Source organism: Toxotes jaculatrix, chromosome 15 (genome assembly GCF_017976425.1).
Source record: "Toxotes jaculatrix isolate fToxJac2 chromosome 15, fToxJac2.pri, whole genome shotgun sequence".
Taxonomy (NCBI): domain Eukaryota; kingdom Metazoa; phylum Chordata; class Actinopteri; family Toxotidae; genus Toxotes; species Toxotes jaculatrix.
Window position 1 is genome coordinate 8808325 of NC_054408.1, and position 25598 is coordinate 8833922.

Below are 25598 nucleotides of genomic sequence, written 5' to 3' on the forward strand. Positions count from 1 at the left end.
TGCTTTTTGTGACATTTGCAAGAGGGCAGTATATTTTTCTGGTAGCCCAGGGACTACATACATGTTCTTCCACTGTCTTTTTGTTCCATTTGTAATATCTGCTATAAGAAAGCACCATTATAAAGAAAAGTTACAACAGACAACATGCTGCATAAACATCCTCCTGGTTTAACTCCCATTTGACTGAGATTGCATCATACAGTGATTTGACCAACATAAACAAACATATAATCCTAAGATTAAGTGAATCTGATGTGTGACGTTCAAACATTACTTCATTTTACAAAGCACGCCTGGTGGAAATGATAGACCCCCAAAAGAAAAACCAAACAAAAAACAGTTGGTCCCAATATTTATGATGTCCATGAATCCCAGTGACATTCCACCACCAGGTCAAAGTTTTCACTTATTCTGTGAAATATTTCGACATCCACTAAATAGACTGGCCTAAAATTTTGTAAATGAACCATAATGACTTTGGTGATTACCCTGACTTCTCCTTTAGCATCATTATGAGGTCAACCTTTGTGATTTTAGGTGAAACATCTTGACAGCTGTTGGATGGATTCCCATGAAGTTATGTCACACACATTTATCTTTCCCTCAGGATAAATCATAGTAACTGATCCCCTGACTTAGCATTTACCTCTAAGCAACACTGTGCCTAAGTACAGTCTCACTGAACCGTTAGCTTAGTCTTGTTTTAATTAAATTTAGCAAACAAAATTTAATTCACCTCCACTGTGTTGGGGTGGCAGCAAAATTTCAGACGTGGAGACAGAAACTAGAGCATCACATATTTACATTTATCTAAGAAACGGTATGGGAGTGAGTGTAATTCTGTTAAAAGGACAAGAATCAACACTGGTCTTTCATAAAAACCCACAACCCCAAGGATCCAACAGACAATGCAATCATCAGGCATTTTACTGGAATTCCTTTCTTCTCACTCATTTTCTGTTTAGAAAAAAAAAATCATATTTAACATTTGTCACCTTAAACATATTTTATGTCAACTACAACTACTACTTATGTCCAGGGGCAGCATCACCTTTGTGCAAAGTTTAAAAAAAAAATGTCTTTACTGTTTTCATAACCAGTGAGCAGTGGGACACAGGTCATGGTCCAACTGAGTGACGTCAGAGTCGCATACTATAATCCCTCCAGCATAATGACTGAGCTGAGTACACAGTCTATTAATATGCAAGAGGTTGTAGATCCACACATGGTGGCTCCATGCATTAGGATAAAACTGGATAAATATGGTCTTAGGACAGCAACAGTGCATGGAACTCAGTTCAATTCTTGGCAGCTTGGGAAGAAGGTACTGACACAAGCACTCAAGTGAGAATAATCCAGTTGTTCAGGTCTTGAATGTCACAGCTCATTGATTATTTTCTCTTGGCAAGCAGCTGTCCACTTTGACTCAGTGAGATGGCAGAGAGCACAATTAAAGACATGAAGACAATGAAGACGATGAAGACAACCGAACAAAATTAGAAAGCATCAGAGGCAAGATAATCACATACAATTTATCAAAAGATACAATTTATTTCACGTCAGAATTTTTTGTATACTCTCTGGAGATGACTGAGATAAAATAAGCAATTTTGCATCACTTACTAATTGCAAGTATTTTTGTCAACAACAGATGGTGCCACCTTAGTCACATGACTGTAAAGGAACATTTCTGCAGCCCAGATATTGAGCTGGCACGTGAGAACACCCAAGGAGTTGTCAAAACTCCTCTCCATCATTGACAATGTTTCCCACCCTCTACACAGTGTTGTGGTTAGCCAGAGGAGGCTGTTCAGCCAGACTCAGAATGATGATGCTCCATTGAATGCCATAGGAGGCTTTTCCTTCCTGTGGCTGATCGGTTACAGTTCCTCCCCTTTATGCATATCTCCATGCTGTTAAACTACTGTTCATTTAATGTTGATCCACATAACTGTTAAATTACTGTTAATCTGTTTTGTACATTCCCATTTTTGCACTTTTGTCCATACTGTGATTCTATTTTGCACATTACTTTTTACTTTTTCCCCAATTGCATTTGTACATTTTTCTATTCACTTACTGTCTATTTATTATTATTACCATTTCATAGTAATTCTAAAGTAGTTTTAGCTTTTTCAAAAAAGGTTATTTACTTTCTCTTTCTTAACTGAGTGTTGATAAATTGTAACTCAGCGATTTCCCTGCGGGGATCATTAAAGGTTTTCTGTTTCTGATTCTGAGGTTAAATTTCTTACAAACAAGTAGCTCACATCAAACAATATTTCTTCATCAAACTGTAGCCTATGCAGAGAACTGCTGAATGCAAATTAAATGTCAGAAGAAGAGGGATATTTTAGATTATAGATATGCTTGCCATTTTAAAAAGATAGAAAAAGATATGTTTACATTTGTATGTATATACATACATACATTTTTACGTGTACTTTTCATGTCAGTAAAAGAGTTAAAATTGAACAGACCCTTTCATTAGCAGATGTTTTGACAAGTCAAAATGTCTGCTTGTGACTAATAACATTATTGATTACTTGCAATAAATAGTGGGACAGAACGATCATAGTTCCCCCTCTGCTTTTCCTGCAATAAGACGTAAAACTGTCTGGAGAATAAAAGAGAAAATGGTGATGCTCATAAAGCAAACACATCAGTCAATTCCAAAATATAAAGAAGCTTGTTTTGCTGTGACTCGTGTCTTTTGTGTATAAAAACTCTTATTTAAAAAAAAAAAAAAAAAAAAACAACCTCCATCTTCTGCGCAGAAAATAATGAGAAATTTTTGTGAAAAGAAACACGCATTCATGTTCTTGGCATTGTTATTTCTATAAAGTCAACTTGGTTCTTTTAGTTACCATTTAGAATATTGCTCTTGTTCAGCTTTTAAAGCTGACCATGACAAAAGAAAGCATGGATTAGCCAATAAAGTATGCACAATGAGGTGGTCATAGCTATTGCTCAGTCAGATATACACATACCCATAGAGACAGATATTACATTCACTGTAAATTTATTTGAATGTATAGAAGAAGAAATTTGTGAACATTGTGATAATTGCACAGTAACCGCAGTCTACATTGCTGATGATCGTGATGACCTTTCTCACAGCAAGCCTGTACTGTAAAAGCAGCATGCAGATCAATCAGATACCCTTTCGTTACAAAAGAGCCAGGAAGAAAAATTAAAGTAAATGAAGGTAAATGAAAGTGCAATTAAAGAAGCCACACAAACACATACACCGCACCCCCCCCTTTCAATATTTCAGGTTACATCCAAAGCAGGAGTTGATGAAGGCGTACTAGCTGCAGCCGCTGCGCCCCAGTAGCCCCTTTCATCCCAGTGCCTCGTGACGTAAGAATGGCCTTTAAAAGATGCCGGATAGCGGAGCGGCGCGCACTTTACGCAACGCTGTTCACCTTGTAGGAGTCTCCATTGTGAGCAGGAATTACAATTAATCAAAATGTAGTGACTTGGAGATGACAGACTTCCGAAACATGAATTAAACAGTCGGAAAAGTGTTGAAGCTTGTGCACTCTGGGATGAATAATAACAGTTTTCTGTTAAGGCGAGAAGACAAGCTAGTGCGCTCACTTGAATTTGGCGAAAAAGAAGAGGAGGCGCGCGATGCGTTAAGGTAACAGGTGGCACTTCACAATGTGTTTTTTCACATTTGTGTCAGTGAAAGCTTCATAGCAACAAGTTTGCCGCTACGTGTTCTCAACATCAGTGGAGGAATGTGCGTTTTGAACAAAGCTTGACTCGCACAGGTCCGAAGGGATAAACAGCATGGAGAAAGACTTAAGAAGGAAACTGATACTCCTCGAGCAATGTGACAAACCCTAACTACCAAAAACGGCTCCAGAGTGAAGACAAGCTCCGATGAATGGACCGCAGGATGTTTTCTGGTCAAGCTGGTCTGAATTACAGCTTCAACCTGAGCGATGACCGGGAGCCGGTGGACCCGCCGCCAGGCAGGGGGAATCTCTCCCCGACGGGCTTTGTTGTACTGTCCGTGGTGCTGGGCTTCATCATGACTTTTGGCTTCCTTAATAACTTCGTTGTCCTGCTTCTGTTTTGCAAATTCAAGAAGCTGCGAACACCGGTTAACATGCTGCTGCTGAACATCAGTGTCAGTGATATGTTGGTGTGCGTGTTCGGCACTACTCTCAGTTTCGCCTCCAGCATTCGTGGGAAGTGGCTACTGGGGCGCAGCGGCTGCAGCTGGTACGGCTTCATCAACTCCTGCTTTGGTAAGATCTTTATATTCTCTGACACTTGGCAGATGCCTGAGCAAAAACAACAAACCTCGGTCTAAACGGTACTATCGCCAAACTTGGTTACGTCCTACATGTTGCACGCTGCTGTGGGGAGTGATGAGGATTAGACGCATTTATGTTGTTTTCAGTAGAGTATGGCAGAGTACGGCAGCCTCTCTTTACACCACCTGTTTAATGACTTTACTGAGGTCCTTCTCACACATTAAAGCTGGAAATGCTTATTTAATTTCTGATCACATTATACGTTAATATATACATATACATTATATGTTTTGTTGGAAAATGACACGGTGCAAAAGGTACAAAGGGCAAGTGCTATCAGAGCAGTATTCAAAACATTTAAGCTTGTTGATGCTGATGAGACAGCAAAGCTGTCATGGCCATACATACAATACATACCACACATACAACAGAAACAAGCATTCTTGATATGGATCTCTTTCAGGTTTTTTTTAAGGATTTTTTTTTTCAACTATTGTGAGCAACCTACAGAATTATTTACAGGGTAAAGTTAAAAAAAAACCCACTTATCACTGCTCTCTGGTGGACAAACTATGTAGTGGTTATTTTTTTCCTAAATAACCACAATTCTGTTGTTGGCATATCTGTCCTGCAATTTCCTGTTACTTATCACTCAGCAAATAGACCAATATCATTTATCGGCCACTTTATTGGTCTAACCACCAAATGCAAAATCCTCCACAGAACAGTGACGGAAGTCAGATTTATGTATAACTTTATTACACTTTAGGTATTCTCACAGGTCTCTTTTAAAAAGAAACATGAGATAGATAGATAGATAGATAGAGATAGATAGAGATAGATAGATAGATAGATATTTGTTTTCTTTACTGCAATTGCTGAATGGCTTGGGCAAAACTCCTTGTGTGAATGAACCCCTTTGTGCAAGGAAATGTCAAACCACGTTTTCATATTTTATTTAAACACCTGACTGAATTTGAGCTTGGCACAAAAAGAAAAATTAGTCCTCTTTGTGCAATAAAGTCAGGGCTTTTTGGTGGTTTTATTGTGAAACTGTACTCCCCTAAAATATTACTCTATAGGTCATCTGTGCAAGAAGCTTATTACAACCTACAGTTAATTATTAAGTAATTATGATGGGAGCAAAGGAGGAACTCGGGTAGGATGGGTCAACAAAATACAGGACTTTCCCACAGGAGAGCAGTTTGTTTTCCATGTGAAACCTATAGTCATCATTGTTTCTTTTAACCATGACCCTTCCACAACCTAAACTTCATGTTTATTATTGTAACCATGATGTTGAAGGTGCTCTGACCTTAAAGCACTTACTGTAACCCAAACCATGATCTTTCTCTAAGCCTAACCAAGTTGTTTTTGTGCCTAAAACTAACCAAACAGTGACCGTTTCCAAAAGAACAAGTTTATTTCTGTAACCATGATAACTTATGCCTGGTAAACCTGCTGCGGTACTTCGAGATACTCCTGTGGGTCATGTCAGAGTAGGGACAAAGGATCTATATAGTCCTTCAAGATGGACTTGTGGTTTATTGTTCAATGTAAGAAATTATTTGCACTTACCTTCATAATGCCATCATCGCATAACCTTTGACCTCCTGTAGAAGATAAGAAGAGACTTATTAGATGAAAGATGTGCAGCAATCTCATGTCTTTGTGTTTAGGAGATGGAACAGCTGTTTTGCAGACACTTAGGATGCTCAATCATGGCTTTAAAAACTTGGATTGAAATTTGATCTCTTCTATCGCTTCATGGAGTTGGAAAGGCACTGGCTTTGCCCCCATCTTATTGTAGTTAGGGAATTTTACTTGAGATACTAACTCTTGTGAATATTCTTTTTCTCAACAAATCCCATGAGAAGACAAAAAGCCAGCAGTGCATTTATCCTGCTAACAAGTACTGCATGTGTCGCCAAAACCTGTCATAGCTTAGTCTGTATGTAGACCAACTACAAACTGCAAATGTGATGGAGGAATTGCAACCTTAATTTGTTGTTACAAATCCACTTGACATTTTTATACATAGTTATAATTGTAGCTTTAAGTAGTGTTGGTGGGTACAAGTTTCCTGTTCAGGGCTTCCTGTGGACATCAATGCCTAGACCTGAGACAGTTCAGGCAAACACGTATACTGGGTATTCCACTTGAGTCACATGCTAGCTGTGCTGGCTACTACGAAAACCAGTCATTTCCAAGCTTCTTGTACAAACTCAGGACAGCCAGTCTTTTGCCATTATGCATTCAGACTGTAATTGAGGGAATATTAATAGATAATTTCAACCAGACCAAATAACTGTACCACTTTGCCTTTTTAACTCCCCTTCTGTTGCCATATCCTTTGATAATAATATCTTCTTTGTGTCAGGGTATAAACTGTACTTTTCCTAAGTTAGCTTCTTTTAATTCACCTTCTGCGTCTTGTTGTACCTCACTGAAAAAAAGAGAATTTTGATATGGAGAAATTTCCATTGAATTGAAATACTTCATACTGTGTCTTTGAAGTCAGTGCATGTTTATTTTGACTTTATTCCCCCAGGGGTGCCAATGGTGCTCAGTTTTCATTTGTACAGCATGGTGCTGAATACAGGAGATAGTGCACATTGAGTGATTCTGTCAGTTACCAGACATCAGCAGCTTATATACAATGCATATTTCATGTTATTGTTCACCTACAGATATTGTACCTGCAAGACTTGGCAGGAAACTCTGAAAGGCGGATGAGACATGCTGCTTTACATTGACAAGACAGTGGTTTCTCAAATAAGCTGATTACATATAATAGCCTTGGCCTATGAAAAGCAATATGTACTACCTATCTGTACAGTATATGTTGCAACAAACCCCTTTACAATGCAGTGCTTTGTGTGTTTTGTAATACTCAAACACACAAAGGCATTCACAAGCAATCTCGCATCATCTTTCACAATCATATACCTGAATGAAGCATTTTCAGTATGTTACCATGTTGTCATGTTCACAAACACCCAGCATCCACCACACTCACCGGTACATCTTGTTCTTCTCAGCCTTGTTAAAAGAACATTACAATGTCAGTTTAACATGTCCAATGATGCATGCTTAGGATTTAATGTGTATGAAGATAGCAAAGTGCTCTGGTTAAACTGCAAACAACCATATTAATGCCTGACTTGGATTATTCATTTCTTCTATAAATATCCCTGCCATCATCCCCACCCTGTTGTCTCTCCTACAGATGAGACAGCAGAGGGGCTGCTTCGATATGTCCTTACCGGAGCACAGAATCACACATCATAAGTAATACCATGATTGATCACCAGTTGGTCATGGACTGCCTGAGGCTAGTCTCAAAGAAGCATCAAATTTTAAAAAAGGCATGTAATGGATGACATTCATATTGCAGAGAGCAGTGAAAATATGGGTCTTCTAAATGTCTAATATTCAACCTCAGTATCATCTCTTGTCTTTTCATCAAATCACCTTTTCTGTCTATTTACCTTGGTTTTCAAAAGAAAACAAAATGCTAGAAACCAGCATTATTCAAGGTGACTCATGTTTATTCAGCTGTTTAAGTATTTTACTGTAGCTTAACAGATGTTTTCTGAGAGCTGCCCTTGACATACAACTGGTTAATTTCTAAGCACCTTGGTGATTGCCCAACTTTTCATCTACTGCCATCGTCATGTCAAATTTTTAATTAGTACATTAGTTTGGTTTATGACCGTGTGTGGATGATGAGGAGCCATGTATGTAATTTAAACAGCTGCACACACATATTACTTTCACCTGTGTGACTGTTATCCTCAAGTGCACAGCTACCATCATTGATCTCCTGCTCTCAAAACTTTCACATACTCCCAAGCAAGTGGATTTTCCTTTTGGAAGTTCGTGGGTGGACCCACGAACTTCCAAAAGGGCATATTATTGGGTAACAATCTGTTTAAGTCACTGTTTTTTGTTTTTAAATATGAGTTTTTAAACTTGCTTTTATTCTTTTCCTAAGAGAGAACAAAAGCATTATATTGTGGATAGTTCAACCAGTGTGTATAATAGAAAAGGAATTTCATACATGTCCTTGTTATTTTGCAACAGGTTACAGGAAAAAAAAAGAAAAGAAAATCTCAGAAGGGTGAAATAAACCATTATGCAAAAAAAATGGCCAGGACCTCTGTGCTTTATCCGAGGATGATGTACAATTCTTCCACCAACAGACAAAACAAAAGTAGCCATCACACTGTTGATAACACACATGGCTTTGTCCACTTCTTGGGGTGGGCAGATAGATGGCAGAGGAGATCACTTTCATCTGAGGGAACTGCTGGTGGAGATCTTGCAAGACTAAGGCATATAGGCAATACAAGCTCAAGACATGATCTGACTTTGACAGTTATGTGGGACTTTACTACGTGCTTAGTTGTTGTGTTTATTTTAACAAGACTTCAGTCATAGTACAACCAGCGGGAAAGCAGCCAGGCTCTTCAACAGTTCAGGTGAGGCATGCTAGCAATAGAGTCAGGCGGATATATGTGGTTTGGCCCAGTGGTGTTACCGTAACTACCCGTCCAATATGGCCAATATGACCTGGTCAACCAATTATATTTAGGGATACAATAGCGACTGGGTCCACCCCCATTCTCACTGGCAAGAAGAAAATCCACTTGTGAGCAAGCAGGTGAAGTCTTGCGAACAGCTGATCAATGACAGCTGTGTGCGCTATAACATGGTTTTCACACACAGTGTAATGTTTAACACAAAGTCTCTTTAGGACCCAGAGACAAGGCAGATTAGAAATCAACAAAGGGCAGTTTACTGTAAAAGATGGTACCGTCTCTAGCGTGGGAGCGGGGGAGGTAATCCAGAACACGGGTCAGTAGACCGAACCAGGCAGGCTGGAACTAGGGTCCGGAAACCGAGACCAATCAGCAGGCTGGGGGAGTAGTCCACAGGAGCAGCAGAAGACAGGAAGGTCACAGAGTGTGGCGAGGTGAACCTGAGACAATTTAGCACGGGAAGGAAAAGGGAAGAAAAAAACTTTCGTTAAAGAGTTGACCGCAGGAGTGAACCGGCGAGGCGAGGGAAGCCGCTCAGAGCCGGTGCTCTTATACTGCTGGCTGAGGGTGTGGTTGATGAGGTGATTAGCAACAGGTGAGCAGAAGATATGGCGGGGAACGGAAACTAGGTCGCCCCGCCCAGGGCTGCTAGACACACACACGCACACACACACACACACACACACACACACACACACACACACAAAAGCGAGGACAAAACAAATAGCGAGAGGAAAGAGAAGGGAAGAGTGAGAGACTATTTAAAACTAATCAATTAAAAAGAATCCACTGTTACATTATTCTATTCCAGTATGCAAAAAGTGGCGTGTCTTTGATTTTGGCTTTTAAATCCAAACATTGGAACGAACAGTGCAGTCAGTACTGCGTGTTCTCTCTAGCCATCACTTCTGAAATCAAACAAGGATTATCTGATCTGCTGCTCCTACCCTTAAAGGATTGACATCATTGGATTTTTTTTTCTTATTGTCAGCAGATTCCATGAAAGGGTCAAGGATTAAGTAATTTCCTAAAACAGCTTGGCACTGCAGTGTTTAGCAAAATCCCTCAAACAGGAGTAAATTCTGCTTTGCCTTGGTGGTGTTTTTGATGGATTTTTACTGTGCAGCCATGTGATACCAAGTAGCAGAAGCAAAGTTAAAAATGTCAAGAGGGTGGTGTCAGAGCCAAAGTCTTTGGTACTCTAACCTGTATCAGATGTTTTTATCATGGTGTAAGCATTGAAGTGTTAAGAGATGTGTGTGGCAATATTGCATGTTTTTTTGTTTGTGATGGTAATAACAGAAAGGTCAATATGATATTTCCTTATGTCATATTAGAATTTAGCTTCTGGACAATCAATTCAATAGTTGTTGAGATGTTTCAGTCTGGACCAAAGTGATGAACCAGCCAAATGAGTAAGTAGGTGACTGACAAGAATTGTGATCACCAGAACTAACATGGCTAAAATTTCCAGTGATTGTTTAGGTTTTTAAGCTCAAACTTAGCTATTAGTAGGATTCATTACACAGTCCAAAGTCTCTAGCATAAAAATCAAGTGCTTTGTAAAGCAGTCGAACCAACCAAAGCTTCACACTGTTGTTTGCTCTGCTATATAAATACCATGGTACTTCCTGTTTTGATAAACACACTGGACAGCTTTTGCCAAAGGGCAGCAGCAAGGATGGGATGTCAGGTATGATTTGTCAGGTAAAAGTTCATCACACCAGGTTACTCTCCACAGGATCAGCACAGTCCATGTATGATTATTTGCACCCTCATTAATAAAACAGATTCAACACATATACACAAACTGTGTTGTTAGTAAGCTGCATGCAGACTACAAACAGCTGATGGAGCTAAAAAGAGAGACCTGTCTTTCTCTGAACTGATCTCATTACGCTCCTTATGGATTTTATTTTCTGTATAGTGAAATTTGTGCTGCGTGTTGAAGCTGACTCGCCTCCTCTCCAGCACTCTTTGATCTTATGTGTTTAATTCTGGAAGATTTTTTTATTAAAATGTGAAGAGTAAAGGTGGTTTCTAAAGGTGGCCCACATCATCGAGGTTTGAGCAGAATGTGGGGATTTGATGTGGGGAGTTTGCCTGTTCTCTCTGTACCTTTGTTAGTTTCCTTCATGTGCTTTCCTCTTCTTTCATGTGCATCAGTAGTTATGTGTTGTCCTACTATATAGACTGTGTGTTTCATCTGTTTTACTACATAAGACATGATATGTTGCCCTTTTTTGTTTCTGTTTTAGGAGCTTACTCTAATCTTCACTGTGTCAGAAGTTCTGAGTAAGAGTAAAAGAGGCTTTCCAGCATTTTATTTGTCATGCTTCAAGTGGTCTGTCTCCCTGGTTTCAAAAGCGGCATGTTTTTCTTCCAGAGATCAAAGATTTTATGCCCTCTAACTCCCCATTCTCTAAATGCCAGATGGACTATTTGGAGCTCCACATTACCATCACATTGCAACATGACTACTCCAGTACATAGGTTTTGTCAGTAGTCCTTCCTTGTTTTCGTTGAGTTATAATGGCAAATGTTGGTAACATCATAGTACTGTGAAACAGGAGAAAATGAGAAAGGTTAAGCGCTCCGCAGAGGAAGATATGTATAGTGGCAGGTGGGCCACAGGGTTGGATTTGGCTAGGGCTATGTCAGGTACAATTAGTGCTCTATAAGACTCATAATAACTGTTCTGAACAATCTGTTTGTTCTGGCTAATTAATAACACAGAGACATAGGGGAGATTAAAGGGAGATTAAAAAAAACATGATAACACTTTTATTCCAACATCTGTTTGGTTGTTAATGCACTTTATAGCTGGAGAGGTCTTAACAATGTAAGCTGTAGACAATAGACGATGGACTGTATTTTGCGGTTGAGGAGGCACATGTAAATACATCTTTACATTGCTTGTTAAAAATGGGGTGAACAAAGTTAGAAGTTATATTATCTATTTGACTGAAGACAAGCAGCCTTAGACCAAACATTGTTAGTAAAGCCTTTTTATGGCCTTTTTATGGATTTGGAACGTGCTACATATATTGACATACATGTCAATTGATGCCTGTCTGTGATGCCATCGGCATGTGTTGCACTCAGGACTGCTGATCAGGGTTTTCAAATGATTGGATACACTGTTTTTTCTTGAGAATGACAACGAAATGAAATGCTGACATTAATGTTTAAATGACCTGACTATGCGTTTCTGCTGGATTCCTGGGTTTTTCCCTCTGCAGCCAGCAGAGTAGTGAATATGTGCAGGACAGAAACAGTACACACTGTTTCAATATACAGCCTTACCCCCAGGTTGTTCCTCTCTTGCCATACTCTATGTCTCTTCGGAGCTTCCTGAGAATGAGAACTGATACTGCATATATTGCATATAGCAGTGATGAGCCAATTTAAATGAATCACTCAATGATCAATTATTAAATGAACTGAAAGTAAAGGCTTTGGATGGACTCACACGAAGTGTTTCAAATGAAGAAATCAGCTGAGGTTTTAGGTGATCCATTTTTTTGAAACATCTTTTTAACTATTGGATGGATAGATACAAAATTTTGTCAAGACATTAATGGTTCCCAGACGATGAATTCCACTGACGCCTGACCTTTCATCTAGCACCATGAGGTTGACATTTGTGGTTAAGATTGCAATGTTTTGTCAGCTATCTCAGAACAATCTGTGATCACTTCAGTGATCCCCTGTCTTTATCAGATCAGACATTTCAGAATTTAAATGTGTTATATCCGAAATTATATTATTGACCAAATTTCTGCTAAAGTGGTGAATATGGTAAACATACCTGCAAAACATCAGTACCTTTGCCAAGCCTTTGTAAGCATGTTAGCATGCTGATGCTAGCATGTATTTTATTCTGAAAAACAAACAGTATTTTAAACTAAAATCTAGAAGATCTAAAAAGATCTACTCTAGAATATTTAAAGTATTGTGCTTTGTTGTCTCTGTTTCATGTCTTGGTGACCCAGATAACTTACAGCTGCCCACTCTCACTCCTCCACCTCTCTGTCTTTCTCAGGTATTGTGTCGCTGATCTCTCTGGTGATCCTCTCCTATGACCGCTATAGCACTCTGACTGTATACAACAAGCGTGGGCCGAGCTACCGTAAGCCCCTGCTCGCTGTGGGGGGTTCTTGGCTGTACTCCTTGTTCTGGACAGTGCCCCCCCTACTAGGCTGGAGCAGCTATGGCATAGAGGGGGCAGGAACAAGCTGCTCTGTATCCTGGACAGTTCAGACAGCCGAGTCGCACGCCTACATCATCTGTCTCTTCACTTTCTGCTTGGGTCTGCCTGTCCTGGTGATGATCTACTGCTATGGCAGGCTGCTCTGGGCAGTGAAACAGGTAGAGAGATGGAAAAAGTATTTATGTTCTTGTGTTTGTGCTATTTTCCTGCCAGATGTGGAAGTCAATACCACAAATTTCTTGAATGTCTCCTCCATCAAAATCTACCTTTTGAGTATTAAACACAATAGGCTTGAAAGGTGGCTAAAATAGTTTGATGATTTCTTTTTCACGATGAACAGCAGGTGGTAGGTTTGAATTCATTTCACATACAACTGAGTCCAATGGTGTCCCACTTTTTAAGGTGAAAAACATAACATCATAACATCTGCGGAGACCTTTCAAACTACAAACATTCTCAAAATGCATGGGCAGTCAGCAACCACTTCAGAAGCCAGCATGAATTAATCACTGCAATCAGTCAAAACATCATGGACAATATACTTCACATAAGCTTCACCCTTTAACAGAACTCTATGAGTCTAGAAAAGGAAGGTAATTGCACCACCATGATCCGGGTCTTCATGTGTCCAAGCCTGCGTACTGGCAGTGCACTTGACCTCTCAGTCCCATCTGGTCCTACTTGTGTACAGACTGAGGAAGAGGCATTTTCAGCAATGTTTTTGCTCTTTTTGAGGATCATGACATATTCAGAAAAAGGGCACAGAGTCCTGGTCTACTTCTGGGACCACAGAAATAGCTCCTTTCTGCACAAGTATCTTGCTGGAGGGAGCATCCACTTCCTCCTGGGACCAAATGTATCTCTCACACACCACTGTGAGGGAATGTGATATATCCCAAAAGTGAAGAAAGCATCCATTCAGTTTGACTGCATAGCTTGCACCGCACCTACTAAATTCTGACTTGGAGCATGTAGCTAACTGAAAAGCTAGAATATACTTGAAAGACTATTTGGGCTCTTCACCACTCAATTCGACATGTTTGACCCACATGGTGCCACCTTGGAAAGATTTATGGCTCCCTGTCGATCAAATTAAAATCACATCCATATCAGACATCTCCCAAACAGAAGTGAGAAAAGCTGACAGCTGACATGATGTGATAATAGGACATCAATGAAACTTTCAGCACAGCTACAATGATGTTTATAGGCTAAATCAACATCAACAGTAAATGTCAGGTTTGGATGTTAGTTGGCAAATCAGGGATATATCCATCACAGAAAAGTTAGACCTACAATTTCTCCACCCAGAATGCAGTGCAAGTAAAAAGTGTTTATAGCTGGTGAGATACAATACCTGTACTACTCTGGCCATTTATCCAACTTTGATTAAAGCAATGGAACTTAACTCGCTGCTCTTCACTCAGGAAGGGAAGGAAACTCACCACTTGAATTTTTTCTTTGGTGAGGCAGGATAATTGAAAATAATTTACTGAAGCTGCTCTAAATTGTCAGTGTTTGGAATTTTTTTTTGCCATTTTATAATACAAAATAACACATGAAAAGAGTACTACACACATTGCTGTTCCTGCACAGTATGAACTATGCACTTTGTGGAAACACCACAGAGCAGGTTGTTGTTCTTCTTAGCTACAGGTGAAGCAGATACACCATATGATGGAAACTGAGGCACAAAAGATCTTTTAAAAACATGAAATGAAAGCAGTGGCATGCATTTGTTCCCCACAAAATAATCCTGGGACTGCACAGAACACAGCAGAATAATTTTATTTTGATAGTGCAAGTGGATCCAGCTCTAGGGATAGTAAGAGATTACAAAGCTGGACTTTTAGATGTCTCCAATCACTACCATGTACATTTAGAGTATCCATTGTAGTGACTTGTGCATCGGGTTTTGCTGGGTTTTAGGGAGTGGCTTTATTTGCCTTAAGTAAGTCAAATCCTTTGCACTCCAAGTGATTTTGATAGTTTAATCCTGAGAGTAGAGAGTGTTAGCAGGGCAGGGGATTATCACAGCTCTGACAAGGCATAAGCCACTTAAACATCCTCCTGTTTCTTGTCATTTTAATCCAGTGCTGTTGTTTTTTTAAAACTTGCACCTCAGTTTTTAAAGTGCTATACAAATAAAGATGATTAAAATACGACTGTGCAGTACACAACACAATAAGGATAATGAACAACCTCTGCCCCTAAGAAGGTGAGGGACATGTTGCTGTACTCCTGCATACTCTTTCCTAAACAGATCCTTTTCTCTGTTTGAGCTGACCCTTAGTGTCAATAAGCAGCTTTTGCAAAGTGGCCTTCACCTATAATTACCTTTGTGTGGGTCACATTAGCTGAAGTGGTTACAGTTCATTTTCATTTCTTTTGTTGAGTCACTGTGTGAACCACATGTTCAGTCTTAGAAAATCATCCACACACACCACACACTAACCATTCTTTAGTCAGAAGTACCTTTTCATGTCATGTTGGATCAGAAAATTATTAACCTAAAATTGCACGGTTATTCTCTTTAGGCAAAGGAATCGGTAAAAAGCTGAAAGGCACTGTAGGGGAACTGGATGTGTGACACGTGTGTCGTATGCACCCACTATTTTCAACATTCGCTCACTGAGAGTGTTTTGCAGACTGAAACAACCAGTTGCCTAAGAAACTGATTTCATTTTCCGATTGTGTCAAGAAACCAGACATTAACATCCATCCACTGAAGCTGAACAGACCTGATTACAAAGTTTCTTTATGTAAGATAAAGAATATCATAAGCATGTGAAATACTACAAAGCATACCCTATTCTGTAGCCACCATATATTGACCAATCCTGTAGAAATATCATATGTCATGTCACATATATTATAGGATTTATTTCTGTCTGTTTGGCCTTAGCCCTCATCTATATTTAATCATAGCTATTTTAAAGGCCAGGTTCACATTATTTGAAGTCTGTTGTAAAATAATGCTCGCATTCCACATGTACACTGACAATTGTTGTTTGCTAAAATGGTTTATTTTGTCTAAACTGTAAATAATGGTTGACAACATTCTCTGTCTCTTTTTATGCTCAAAAATGCGTTCTGAAGTTTTACCAAAGCCAATATTAAGGCTTCATTGGTTGGAGTTAGACAAGTGAGTAGCTTTCTAACTTGCAGTGTTTTTCACTGTTGATGCCTCAACTCCCCAGTTGAGGAAGCCGATTTGACTCATACACATACCTAAAGACAGTGTGTGACAGTGTGTGACAGTGCGCAGCAGCAACACTAAGAGGTGAAATCACACGTAGGACAGTGTAATGTTGTGTAGCTTTTTATTTTTAGTGAGCATTTGAAAAATGTTGTGTCACACACCAGCCTATATATTATTATCCTAATTGTGAAATTTTTATATAAAATGCTCTGTCTGTTCAGACAGAAAGACCTATATCAAAATTATAGCAAATTTTTATACAGTTTGATTGAGCTTTTTTTTTCAGAGAGAGAGAGAGAGAGAGAGAGAGAGAGAGAGAGAGAGAGAGAGAGAGAGAGAGAGAGAGAGAGAGAGAGAGAACTCTCAGAGGATCCAAATGCACAGATGAACATCATATCCTCGTAAAGTCAAAAATACCAGAATCTCTGCACATATAGAGGGGGATGGTGGCATGAGCTGCAGCAGCAAACGTTTGCATCACATCAAAATAATAGTAAGGCCAGTATGATTACACAATCTGCTGTGTACACCTGAATGAATATGACTGGGTGTTACTAGCAACCTAGATCAATGAGTCACTCATTGGAGCCATGAATGAAGCAGCTGATGGCAATAAGCTAATGCAGTGCAACATCAGTGCTCTACCTGAACTGATGATGGATGTATTGTGAGATCTAGATACAGTGCCGGCCCTCAGCCTTGCTGGTAATTTGTATCAGAGGCCACCTGTGGTGTCACAAAAAAAATCCAATTTGTAATCCATGAAGGTTTTATATTTGTAAAACTTTCCCAGAGTCTAGAAAAGCCATTTATTGTGTGTGACATCATCCCAATGTAAAGTCCATGGGCCGAGCATGAGCGTGGAGATTGGACCAAAAATAGAAACACTAATGTGCATTTGGCTGAATGATGTGGAAGCAAAGAAGCTAGAAAATTATTTGGCTAATGCACTGGGCAAACAATTGTTAATATATACATGTGAAACAGAGCCGCTTTAGAGTCCAGTATCCAGGTCTCATAATACAGACCCAATGCTTCATTTCTGTGCAAAGGCGCACAGCAACAGACTCCCTCACAAGCCCTGACAATCATCAGTTGCAAGAGTGAACAAGGATGACAGGAAAATTATAACATGTCACCTGAGCGCTGATGTTACAAGAGAAACACGGAACACAGAAATTTTATTTTCAACTTGCCTCTTGTGTAGGAGTGCATCGGATATCTCCTGCATGAGTAACTATCTCATGCTATTGAAGTTATCTCATCCATGAGCGGAGCTGAGCTCTTGCTGGCTTGCTGTTCAGTGAGCTGGGAAAACTCCCCCACTTCAATCTCACTCATCTTAATTTATCCACACAACACGGGGTGAAGGAAGAGCTAAGATTAAAGAAGAGCCATCTGTGTTTGAAGACATCCAAAGAGTGATGTTAAGAGAACTTTAATTGAATTAGGATTAAGATACAGCTACAAATAATTATATATCAAGTGAGTGTCTGTATAAGCAGACTTGTTGAATTTGTTTATTGCTACTAATCTGAACAGTCTTCTCACTAATCTTCTCAACCTAAGGAAGACCAATTGTGGTCCAGTCATTGTCTCCAAACATTGTCTTGTCCATGTGGAAATTAAAGAACAATGGGCACAAGTTTTTTAAATGATTTTCTACTTTCTGTAAAGCCACTGCCTTTCCAATTTCACCTTTGTATAAAAGTACAGATAGTTACAGTTTCCATTCTTTTTTAGATGAGACCATCACAATTAGCATGTCATTGCCTTTTTCCCATCACTTTTGTTACTGTGAAGGCACTACGCACGATGGAGCCGTGAAAAGAAAGACTTAATGAAAATGTTAGTGATGCCTTTCCTGAAGCACACATAGTAACAGCTTGTACATTCAGCTAGTGTTTGATGTCAGAACAGCCTGGAATGCACAAACAAGAAGAGGTTTCAGTGAGATCTTTGTAATTGTGATTTATTTTCCAAGTTTTAAGGTCATATGATTTTTCACAGTGTACTACAATAAAAGGAAACTATCAGCTGCCTAGAAAGATGGAAATGAATCACTTAAAGGGCTTTCTTGTAAACCCCTTTAAGTGATTCATGAACATGAATGAGCATGAACATGAACAGAATAAACTATCAAGACATATTGGCCTGATTGTTTAGGTCTCTCTTCAACAACCCTCTCTCCCGCTCTCCTCCACAGGTGGGTAAGATCCGAAAGACTGCAGCCCGGAGGAGAGAGTACCACATATTGTTTATGGTTCTGACCACAGCTGCCTGCTACCTGCTGTGCTGGATGCCTTACGGTGTCGTGGCCATGATGGCAACATTCGGCCCCCCCAACATCATTAGTCCTGTGGCCAGCGTGGTGCCCTCACTACTGGCCAAGAGCAGCACAGTCATCAACCCTCTCATTTATATACTTATGAATAAACAGGTAAGTCAGCACCGGGTGAGTTTTTTTTTTTTTGTGGTGCCCCAGCTCAAAGTGAAAATCTAAGACAATTTGACATGAACAACAGCTTTATTTACACAGTAAAAAAGGACAACTTACAACAGCTGAAATCATACAAATGGTCTATTTAAATATTAATTCAAGTGTAATAAGAAGAGAATTCACTGACAAATCAAAGTCAAGAAGAACACCCTAAGGCTGTTAGGAGTGAAATACAACCTTCACTCTTACTATGTTCAGTTACGGATGCTTCTTTTTCTCTTCCTCATTTCAGGGAACACTGCAAGAAGCTGCGGGGTGGGAGCCGGGGGCGGGGTAATTAAAAAAAAAATTGTTGAACAAATCATCAGAGGCAGTGTGGTGCAGCAATTCCCATCTTTACCAGATTAAGACAAGACATGAAAAATAGTTCTCAAGAGTAAAGAGCAGAGAGAAAGAAGCTGAGAGGGCAAAACATACTAAACAGTATCTCAGAACATGTTTTCTCATCTCACTGCTTTACAGCTGGTCAAACATTAAATTTAATGTCAAGTTTCACTACAATGTCCTGTATTTTATACTGGCATTAAAACGGTTGCACTGAAGACGACAAAAAATTCAATCAAATTCCTTCTTAAGCATCCCAGAGAGAAGCAACAGCACCTAAGTCCTGCTATTACTCCATTCCTCATCCCAAGTTTAACTTGCCCAGCTCAACCATAATTAAAAATGGGATTTGGCACAATATTAAAATGCAAAGATGAAGGCAATGCACTTCCTGGGAACTAGTGATACCTGCTGTGATTCCCCTATCCACAAGCATGCATTAAAATCTGTAAAACACCACTTAAGAAAATAAAAATGTTATAGTACACTTGCCCCTCACAACATTAATGACAATGGTGTCTACTTGCAGCACAGTACAGCACAGACAGACTCTTAGCCCTGATCTTGACTTGCATGCTCTGTGCATTGGAAAGTGATCAAAGTCTTTAGAAATATACATGTACAATATGTTCAGGGTTTCTGCACCTGTGTGTTACAATCAAAAGCACGAAAACATCTGATTATTTATCTCAACAGAGAAACGTAAAGCCTACAGCAGAGTTGAAAACCTGCATGATTTTTAATGAAATGCTGAAATCTCCTCAAGTTTCAAAAACCGTTTCTTCATTCTGTTTTTTAAACCTCTGTTACAGTCGTTTAACAGTTGCTGACTTTACTGCAGTCCTTGTTCCAAGAATCTTCTAATGACATGCCATTTAATATGGTAAATGAAACTGGGGCTGGGTACCAAACCTTGGTACTTTTTGCACTCTCAACAAAATGTGTCCAAAGCACTGGGTATCAGAAACTGTAATATATATATATTACAGTTTGTGTGTGTGTGTGTGTGTGTGTGTACACATACGAGACAAGTTGTAAACTGTTAGAAACAACGTATTTTTGTACCATTTCTGGGAGATGCTGCAAATCAATGAGGAGAACTGTGTTCTTTACAATGCTGGATTTGCAGAATTTTGCATCAATGTGATGAAGTACTTTTGTCACGTATGTAATTCACTGAATTAGTCATTAGTCTTCTTATTTCATCTATACACAGTTACTCATTTGAAATTCCACAACATTTACTAGATCACAATAGGCAGCATATCATGTCGCAGTATAAAATACCACCCCGACTGTGAAATGTTACAAGCTGGCACCAAATATTTGTCCAAATGCTTTTTTCTTTTGTTTCGTCAGGTATGGCCTGATTTATAGAACAGTTTGTTTAGTTTGTTCAAGAATGTATTGTTTCAGTATCAGCACAGTGTGTGTTTGTACTTAGACGGACAGATTTTGGATATAATACTAATACCAACCCCAGAATCATCTACATACCACTACTACTACTACAACCACTGCTACTACTATAGAGCCATCTTCTTCAACACTCTAAGACTAATCAAAGTAACATTTCTGTGACAGGTTTTCACATCTTATACCGAACCACAACCAATGGCACAAGCACATTTTGTAAAATAACACACCTAGTAATAAAAATCTCTATTATAGGCAAGATTCTTTTGACTGCATGTCTACAGCAAAAAACACCACAAGCCCTCTTTTCCACATTGAACTAATACCTTCAAAAGCTTGCTGCAGATGTGGCACTGACTCATTGTAAACATAAAACTCATCCTAGCTGGAAACAAAGCAAATCTGATGATACTGCTGGTTCAAATTCCTCTTTTATAATCATCTCCACTCTGAGCTGTGGACGGATACAGACCAATATTAGAGGATTCAGAAAATATGAGACATTTATAGTTGTAGGAAATGAGCTTCATGCGGTTACGTGACAAAGAAATAACCCTGCAATGAGCTGCACATACGCAGACCATACTGCAGTAGTGAGCTCCAGGAAAGGTTTGGCCATTCCACGCTGTGGTAAAATTACATTCAATAAAGAGTGAACCGAATGTCAAAAACAAGGTGCTGGTGATTGCTGAGGCAGAGCTGAGAATCCCCTGATAGCAATCACTTGAGCAATATCAACTGCTCCACACCAAACTCCACGACACTGCAGTCCTGCCACAGTATGTACTGCATGTATCCAAACAGCCAAGGCAACCCGAGGAAGGTTTTCAGTCGACCACTAGGCACAGGGTTACAGCTGTTTTGAGCACCTGTTTGTTCTGTAGATCCATTTTGGCCCCATTTACCTGCACTCTCAGTTAAAAAAAAAAAAAGAATGAATCTAAATCCAAAAATGAGAAGCCGTACCTTCCTGCGAGCTTTCAACTGAGATATATTTTAACTTTATGAATGAGGAATCATCTGAAACTTGTGAACAGGAAGTTACAACCTGGTGCTCGTGAGTTAGCATGCACTGGGGAGTAATTTAGCATTCAGCATAACATCAGTAGTGTAAAATTAATCCTTCATGACAACACGCAACACAACTTCTGATTTCATTAGAAGATATCAGAGGAATGTCAAACAGGAACACCTGCTACAGAGCAATGGCATGTACAGTAATATGACTGATGACACAGCTTGACTTTGTCTCTGTGGAGACACTTAATCTGCCTTTTTTCTGCATGTGTGGCTGCTTTATGTATGTAAAAGTGTGTGTGTGTGTGTGTGAGTGTGTAAGTGTAAGTGTGCATTTGTGACATTCAGCATAGATGACTCCCTTGCTCATTTGCAACCCTTTGGACCAGTAAAAAAGAAAAATAAAATTACAAATATCCCCCGTTATAAACAGGGGCATTTCCTCTAAGTGGAGAATCACCCATACTATTGAAAAACACAGATTTTACACCATTGAAACACACCCAGTTATTGAAAATTCACTCGTCTATCTAAAAACACTGATCTGTTGCTACCCTAGTTAGCTCCACAGCTAACGTGGCTCAGCTAAAGCAGAGAGAAACATCTTTTTTAGCTCCATCTTGGAGACTCTTCCTAGAAGTCTCTGGTCTAGTAAACTATCTTGATGAAGACAAGTCCTTTTACAAGCCTCCACACTGATCCCTCCCTAGAGGGGTATGGCTTATGTTCTTCATGGGTCTAATTTGAAACTTGTAAGCTTCAGCCTTCTTGTCTCCAGTGGTTTTATTGCACCTCTCCCTTAGTCAGCCAGAAAAGGCCAGAATGTGTGTGTACGTCAAGAGGGTCAGGTTTCATATCTCAGATGTCACAGTTGATGGTGCTGAAGCCTGGGAGAGTGACCCTCCCCTTCCTCCTGAGGTCACTCTCTGGGCCTGCGTTGATCCGCTGGATCAGGCTCTTCTCATATAGGAGGGGATGGTAGGCACCCAGTGTACAGGCAGCATCATAATAACGCTCGTGGTAGTGGCACAGGTCTGTCTGCCTCATGGAGGGAATGTACTCATACACATGCACCTGTTCGCACAGCGCCATCATCAGGAGGATGCCTGCAATGGGAACAGAGAGAGAGAGATAAGTTCAGGTATTCACATTGCTGTGAACCTCAATTTCAAATCAGTTTTGGGCAGAAAGATGCAAGAAACCTGCCCCCCCCCCCCCCCCCCCCCCCCCCCAAAAAAAAAGAGAGCATCACCAAAGAGGCTGATGGCCTCCAACAGCCTCTGAATTCCATTTCTTACCTGTTTTTTTTTTTTTTTAATCCAGGGGAGTTTAGCACAGAGCAGTGTCCGCTTTTTTTTTAAGGAACACTGTTCCTTAACTGTGATAGTGGAGCAGTGACTGGAGCAGTTGGGGGTTAAAGGAATATTTTAACATTTTCGAAAATATACGCTTATTTACTTTCTTGCTGAGAGTTCGGTGTAATAGCGTTCCTCAGCATCTGCTACACATGCTCCTTTGGGAAAAGCATTAGTCAAAAAATCTCCACTGGATCTGCACAATGTCAAAAGTCAAGGACTGCGGTTAGACCGGGCAATTCTCATATACAAATGCGATTGTGAGCGTAAATGTGTTCAGTTCAGTTGTGCTGGAAAAGAAAAGAGAATGCATGTTCAGCAAAACCCTCCTTTAGATAAAGATAAAAAAAAAACAGGACTGAATGCATAAAGAATGAAGACGGTGAGTTTTCCTGCCTCAGCCGATGTGTTGCCAACACAGAGAGAAGTCAGCTCACACATACATTTAGTTAGCCTTGTTTTTAATTCCACCTTGCCTTGTACTTTGCTACTCATTTCTGTTTATCATTTTCTCTCTGGTCATTGTTATTCTGCTCGCAGCTCTCCTCCGTCTTCATTGCTTCTCTCAAACGTGATAGAATTCGCCACAAATAACAGAACAAAGTGCTTCCTACAAAATGAGTGAGACGAATTAGCATGCGTTGTAGGCCAGTTGCAATGTTTGCTTTGATTAGACTGATGAGTTCGACCACCTAACTCTTCCTGTCTAAAACTTATTCAATAATAATTATCAATTACTGATTTGTAAATAAAATGTGATCAGCTGCAGCTTGTATTAGACCAGTTAGCTGTCCATCTGATCAGCCTTTACAACACTGCCCTTCATATCCAGTGGGAATGAAAATGTGTCGAATTTTTGAGCAACCATTTTTATTTAAAATGCGCTCTCCACGATTGTACATGGAGATAATCATAACAGAATTCAAGTAACTGCCAACTAAGCATCAAAATCTAAAACACAGATGCCCTTGCAAAAATTTAATTTAACATATTCGTCTTCGCTATCGTGTCCCATTTAAGTGAAGGCAGTCGGTTTTGAAAAAGCCCTGCCTTGAGTTGCACAAATGAATTCTGATGCAACAGAAATGAAAAATAGATGGCATTATGACTCATTCCATCACAATATTCAGGAAACACAGATAGAAACAAGAGCAAGCACTTACATTTCAGAAAGCAGCTCTCAGACCTTTTCAGTTACTGTGTTAAATGACCTGCAAGGTCAAACTCACCACTAAGTGTTCAAGGCCACCTACTCGACACTACCAGTGCAACAGGCCATTAGGGGACCAACCTCTCCTCTCAAGCATCACTACCTGTTGGCTCTGAGTACATGAAAGTGCACTAAGGCATGATTTCTGCCTAATCAAACTCTGAACACATTCGTGCCACGAGTCTCTCTGGCAATGTGAAACAAAGGTCAATCCATCAATGCTTCCCAGAACTCTCAGTTTGGTGCGGGTATATTATGTTCACATCACCTTTCTTCCTCTCTCCCTCTCAGTTCTACAGGTGTTTCCTGATTCTGTTTCACTGTGATCACTGGTCAGCGGAGAACGGCAACATCTCAATGCCTTCCAAGACTACGGTAATCCAGCTTAACCGCAGAGTCTACAGCAACACGGTGGCCTGCACCGCCCAGATCTCCACCGATGCCCTCAACCAGTGCTGCAGTGCGCCGGCCACCAAGCAAACAACCCCTCCTGAGGTCACAACTTGAGCCTAAATATCCTCAACATAACCAGACAAGAAAAACTGTTATCATGCAGCACAAATAACTCAGCTTAATATATACACTTATATGAACTACAGTGAAATGTGGACGCAATCCTGATGCATTTAGACAGTAAATGTACTTTTTGTGTGAGCTAGTGTTTGTACAGAATATAATCTTTTTTTTGTTCATTCTTTCTTTTTTCTTTCACATCTGCAAAGTCATAGATGGTCATAGAAATACAAATTTACAGATCATTACATCTGCGTGTTACTGTTCAACATCTAATTCCTAAACTATTGGCATCTGTATGTTGCTATAACAGCCTGTGCTTTTCTGGGAAAGCTTTGCATAAGGCTGCAGGGATTTGATCCCATTCAGCCACAATGTGTGGTCAGCCACAGATGTTGGCCGATAAGGCCTGACTCACAGTCAACAGTCCAGTTCATCCCAAAATGTGTTTGATGGGTTTAGGTCAGGGCTCCGTGCAGGCCAGTCATACCCTTCCTTTCAAAAAAATATTTCACTCTTTCTTACTTGCCTCTATGGAGCATTGTCATGTTGAAACAGGAAAGGACCTTCCTCAAATTGCTGCCAAATTACCAACTGTACAAAATATCATTAAGATTTGGTTTAATTGGAACTAATGGGAAAAACCCTAATTGAAACATCAACCCTTGTTTTATAGGTCTATACCATAAGATGAAGGTTTATTTTTCTTTCAGTACTAATTGTTTGATTAATGAACTGCATGGAACAATTATGCTCTGTGGCTGAAGGCAGAGCAGGCACAGTTTATTCTGATTTTCTATGAAGATGGAGGGAAGGAACGGAAAAGATCTAAGTGGCTGTCTGGTGTTTCAATATGAACAATGACAAAGTGATAATCTGCATTTTGATCAATGGGAAATACATCAGCAAACAGGGCTGGAAATTGTGGTCAACAGTTTTGATGGCTGTGATGCTCGTGCATTCGTGAGATGTGTAAGGAAAAACAGAAGAGCCACTCTTCCTCAGGTGACTGAAAACAACAATGCAAGGCATT

At 39.8% G+C, this 25598-nt stretch overlaps 2 protein-coding genes across 2 annotated transcripts in view; one reads left to right on the top strand and one right to left on the bottom strand.

Moving 5' to 3' along the window:
- Window positions 1-3895: 3895 nt before the first annotated feature.
- tmtops2b (teleost multiple tissue opsin 2b) lies at window positions 3896-24559 on the top strand. The gene is made up of 4 exons (XM_041056933.1): window positions 3896-4262; window positions 12861-13186; window positions 18437-18670; window positions 24344-24559. The coding sequence occupies exons 1-4, from the start codon at window positions 3896-3898 to the stop codon at window positions 24557-24559; spliced, it is 1143 nt and encodes a 380-aa protein (XP_040912867.1).
- st6gal2a (ST6 beta-galactosamide alpha-2,6-sialyltranferase 2a) overlaps window positions 18660-25598 on the bottom strand; it is a 38031-nt gene continuing 31092 nt past the window's right edge. Inside the window, exon 7 of the mRNA XM_041056931.1 lies at window positions 18660-22593. Coding sequence (XP_040912865.1) covers window positions 22346-22593 — 248 coding nt within the window. The 3' untranslated portion in view covers window positions 18660-22345. The remainder of the gene's footprint in view (window positions 22594-25598) is intronic.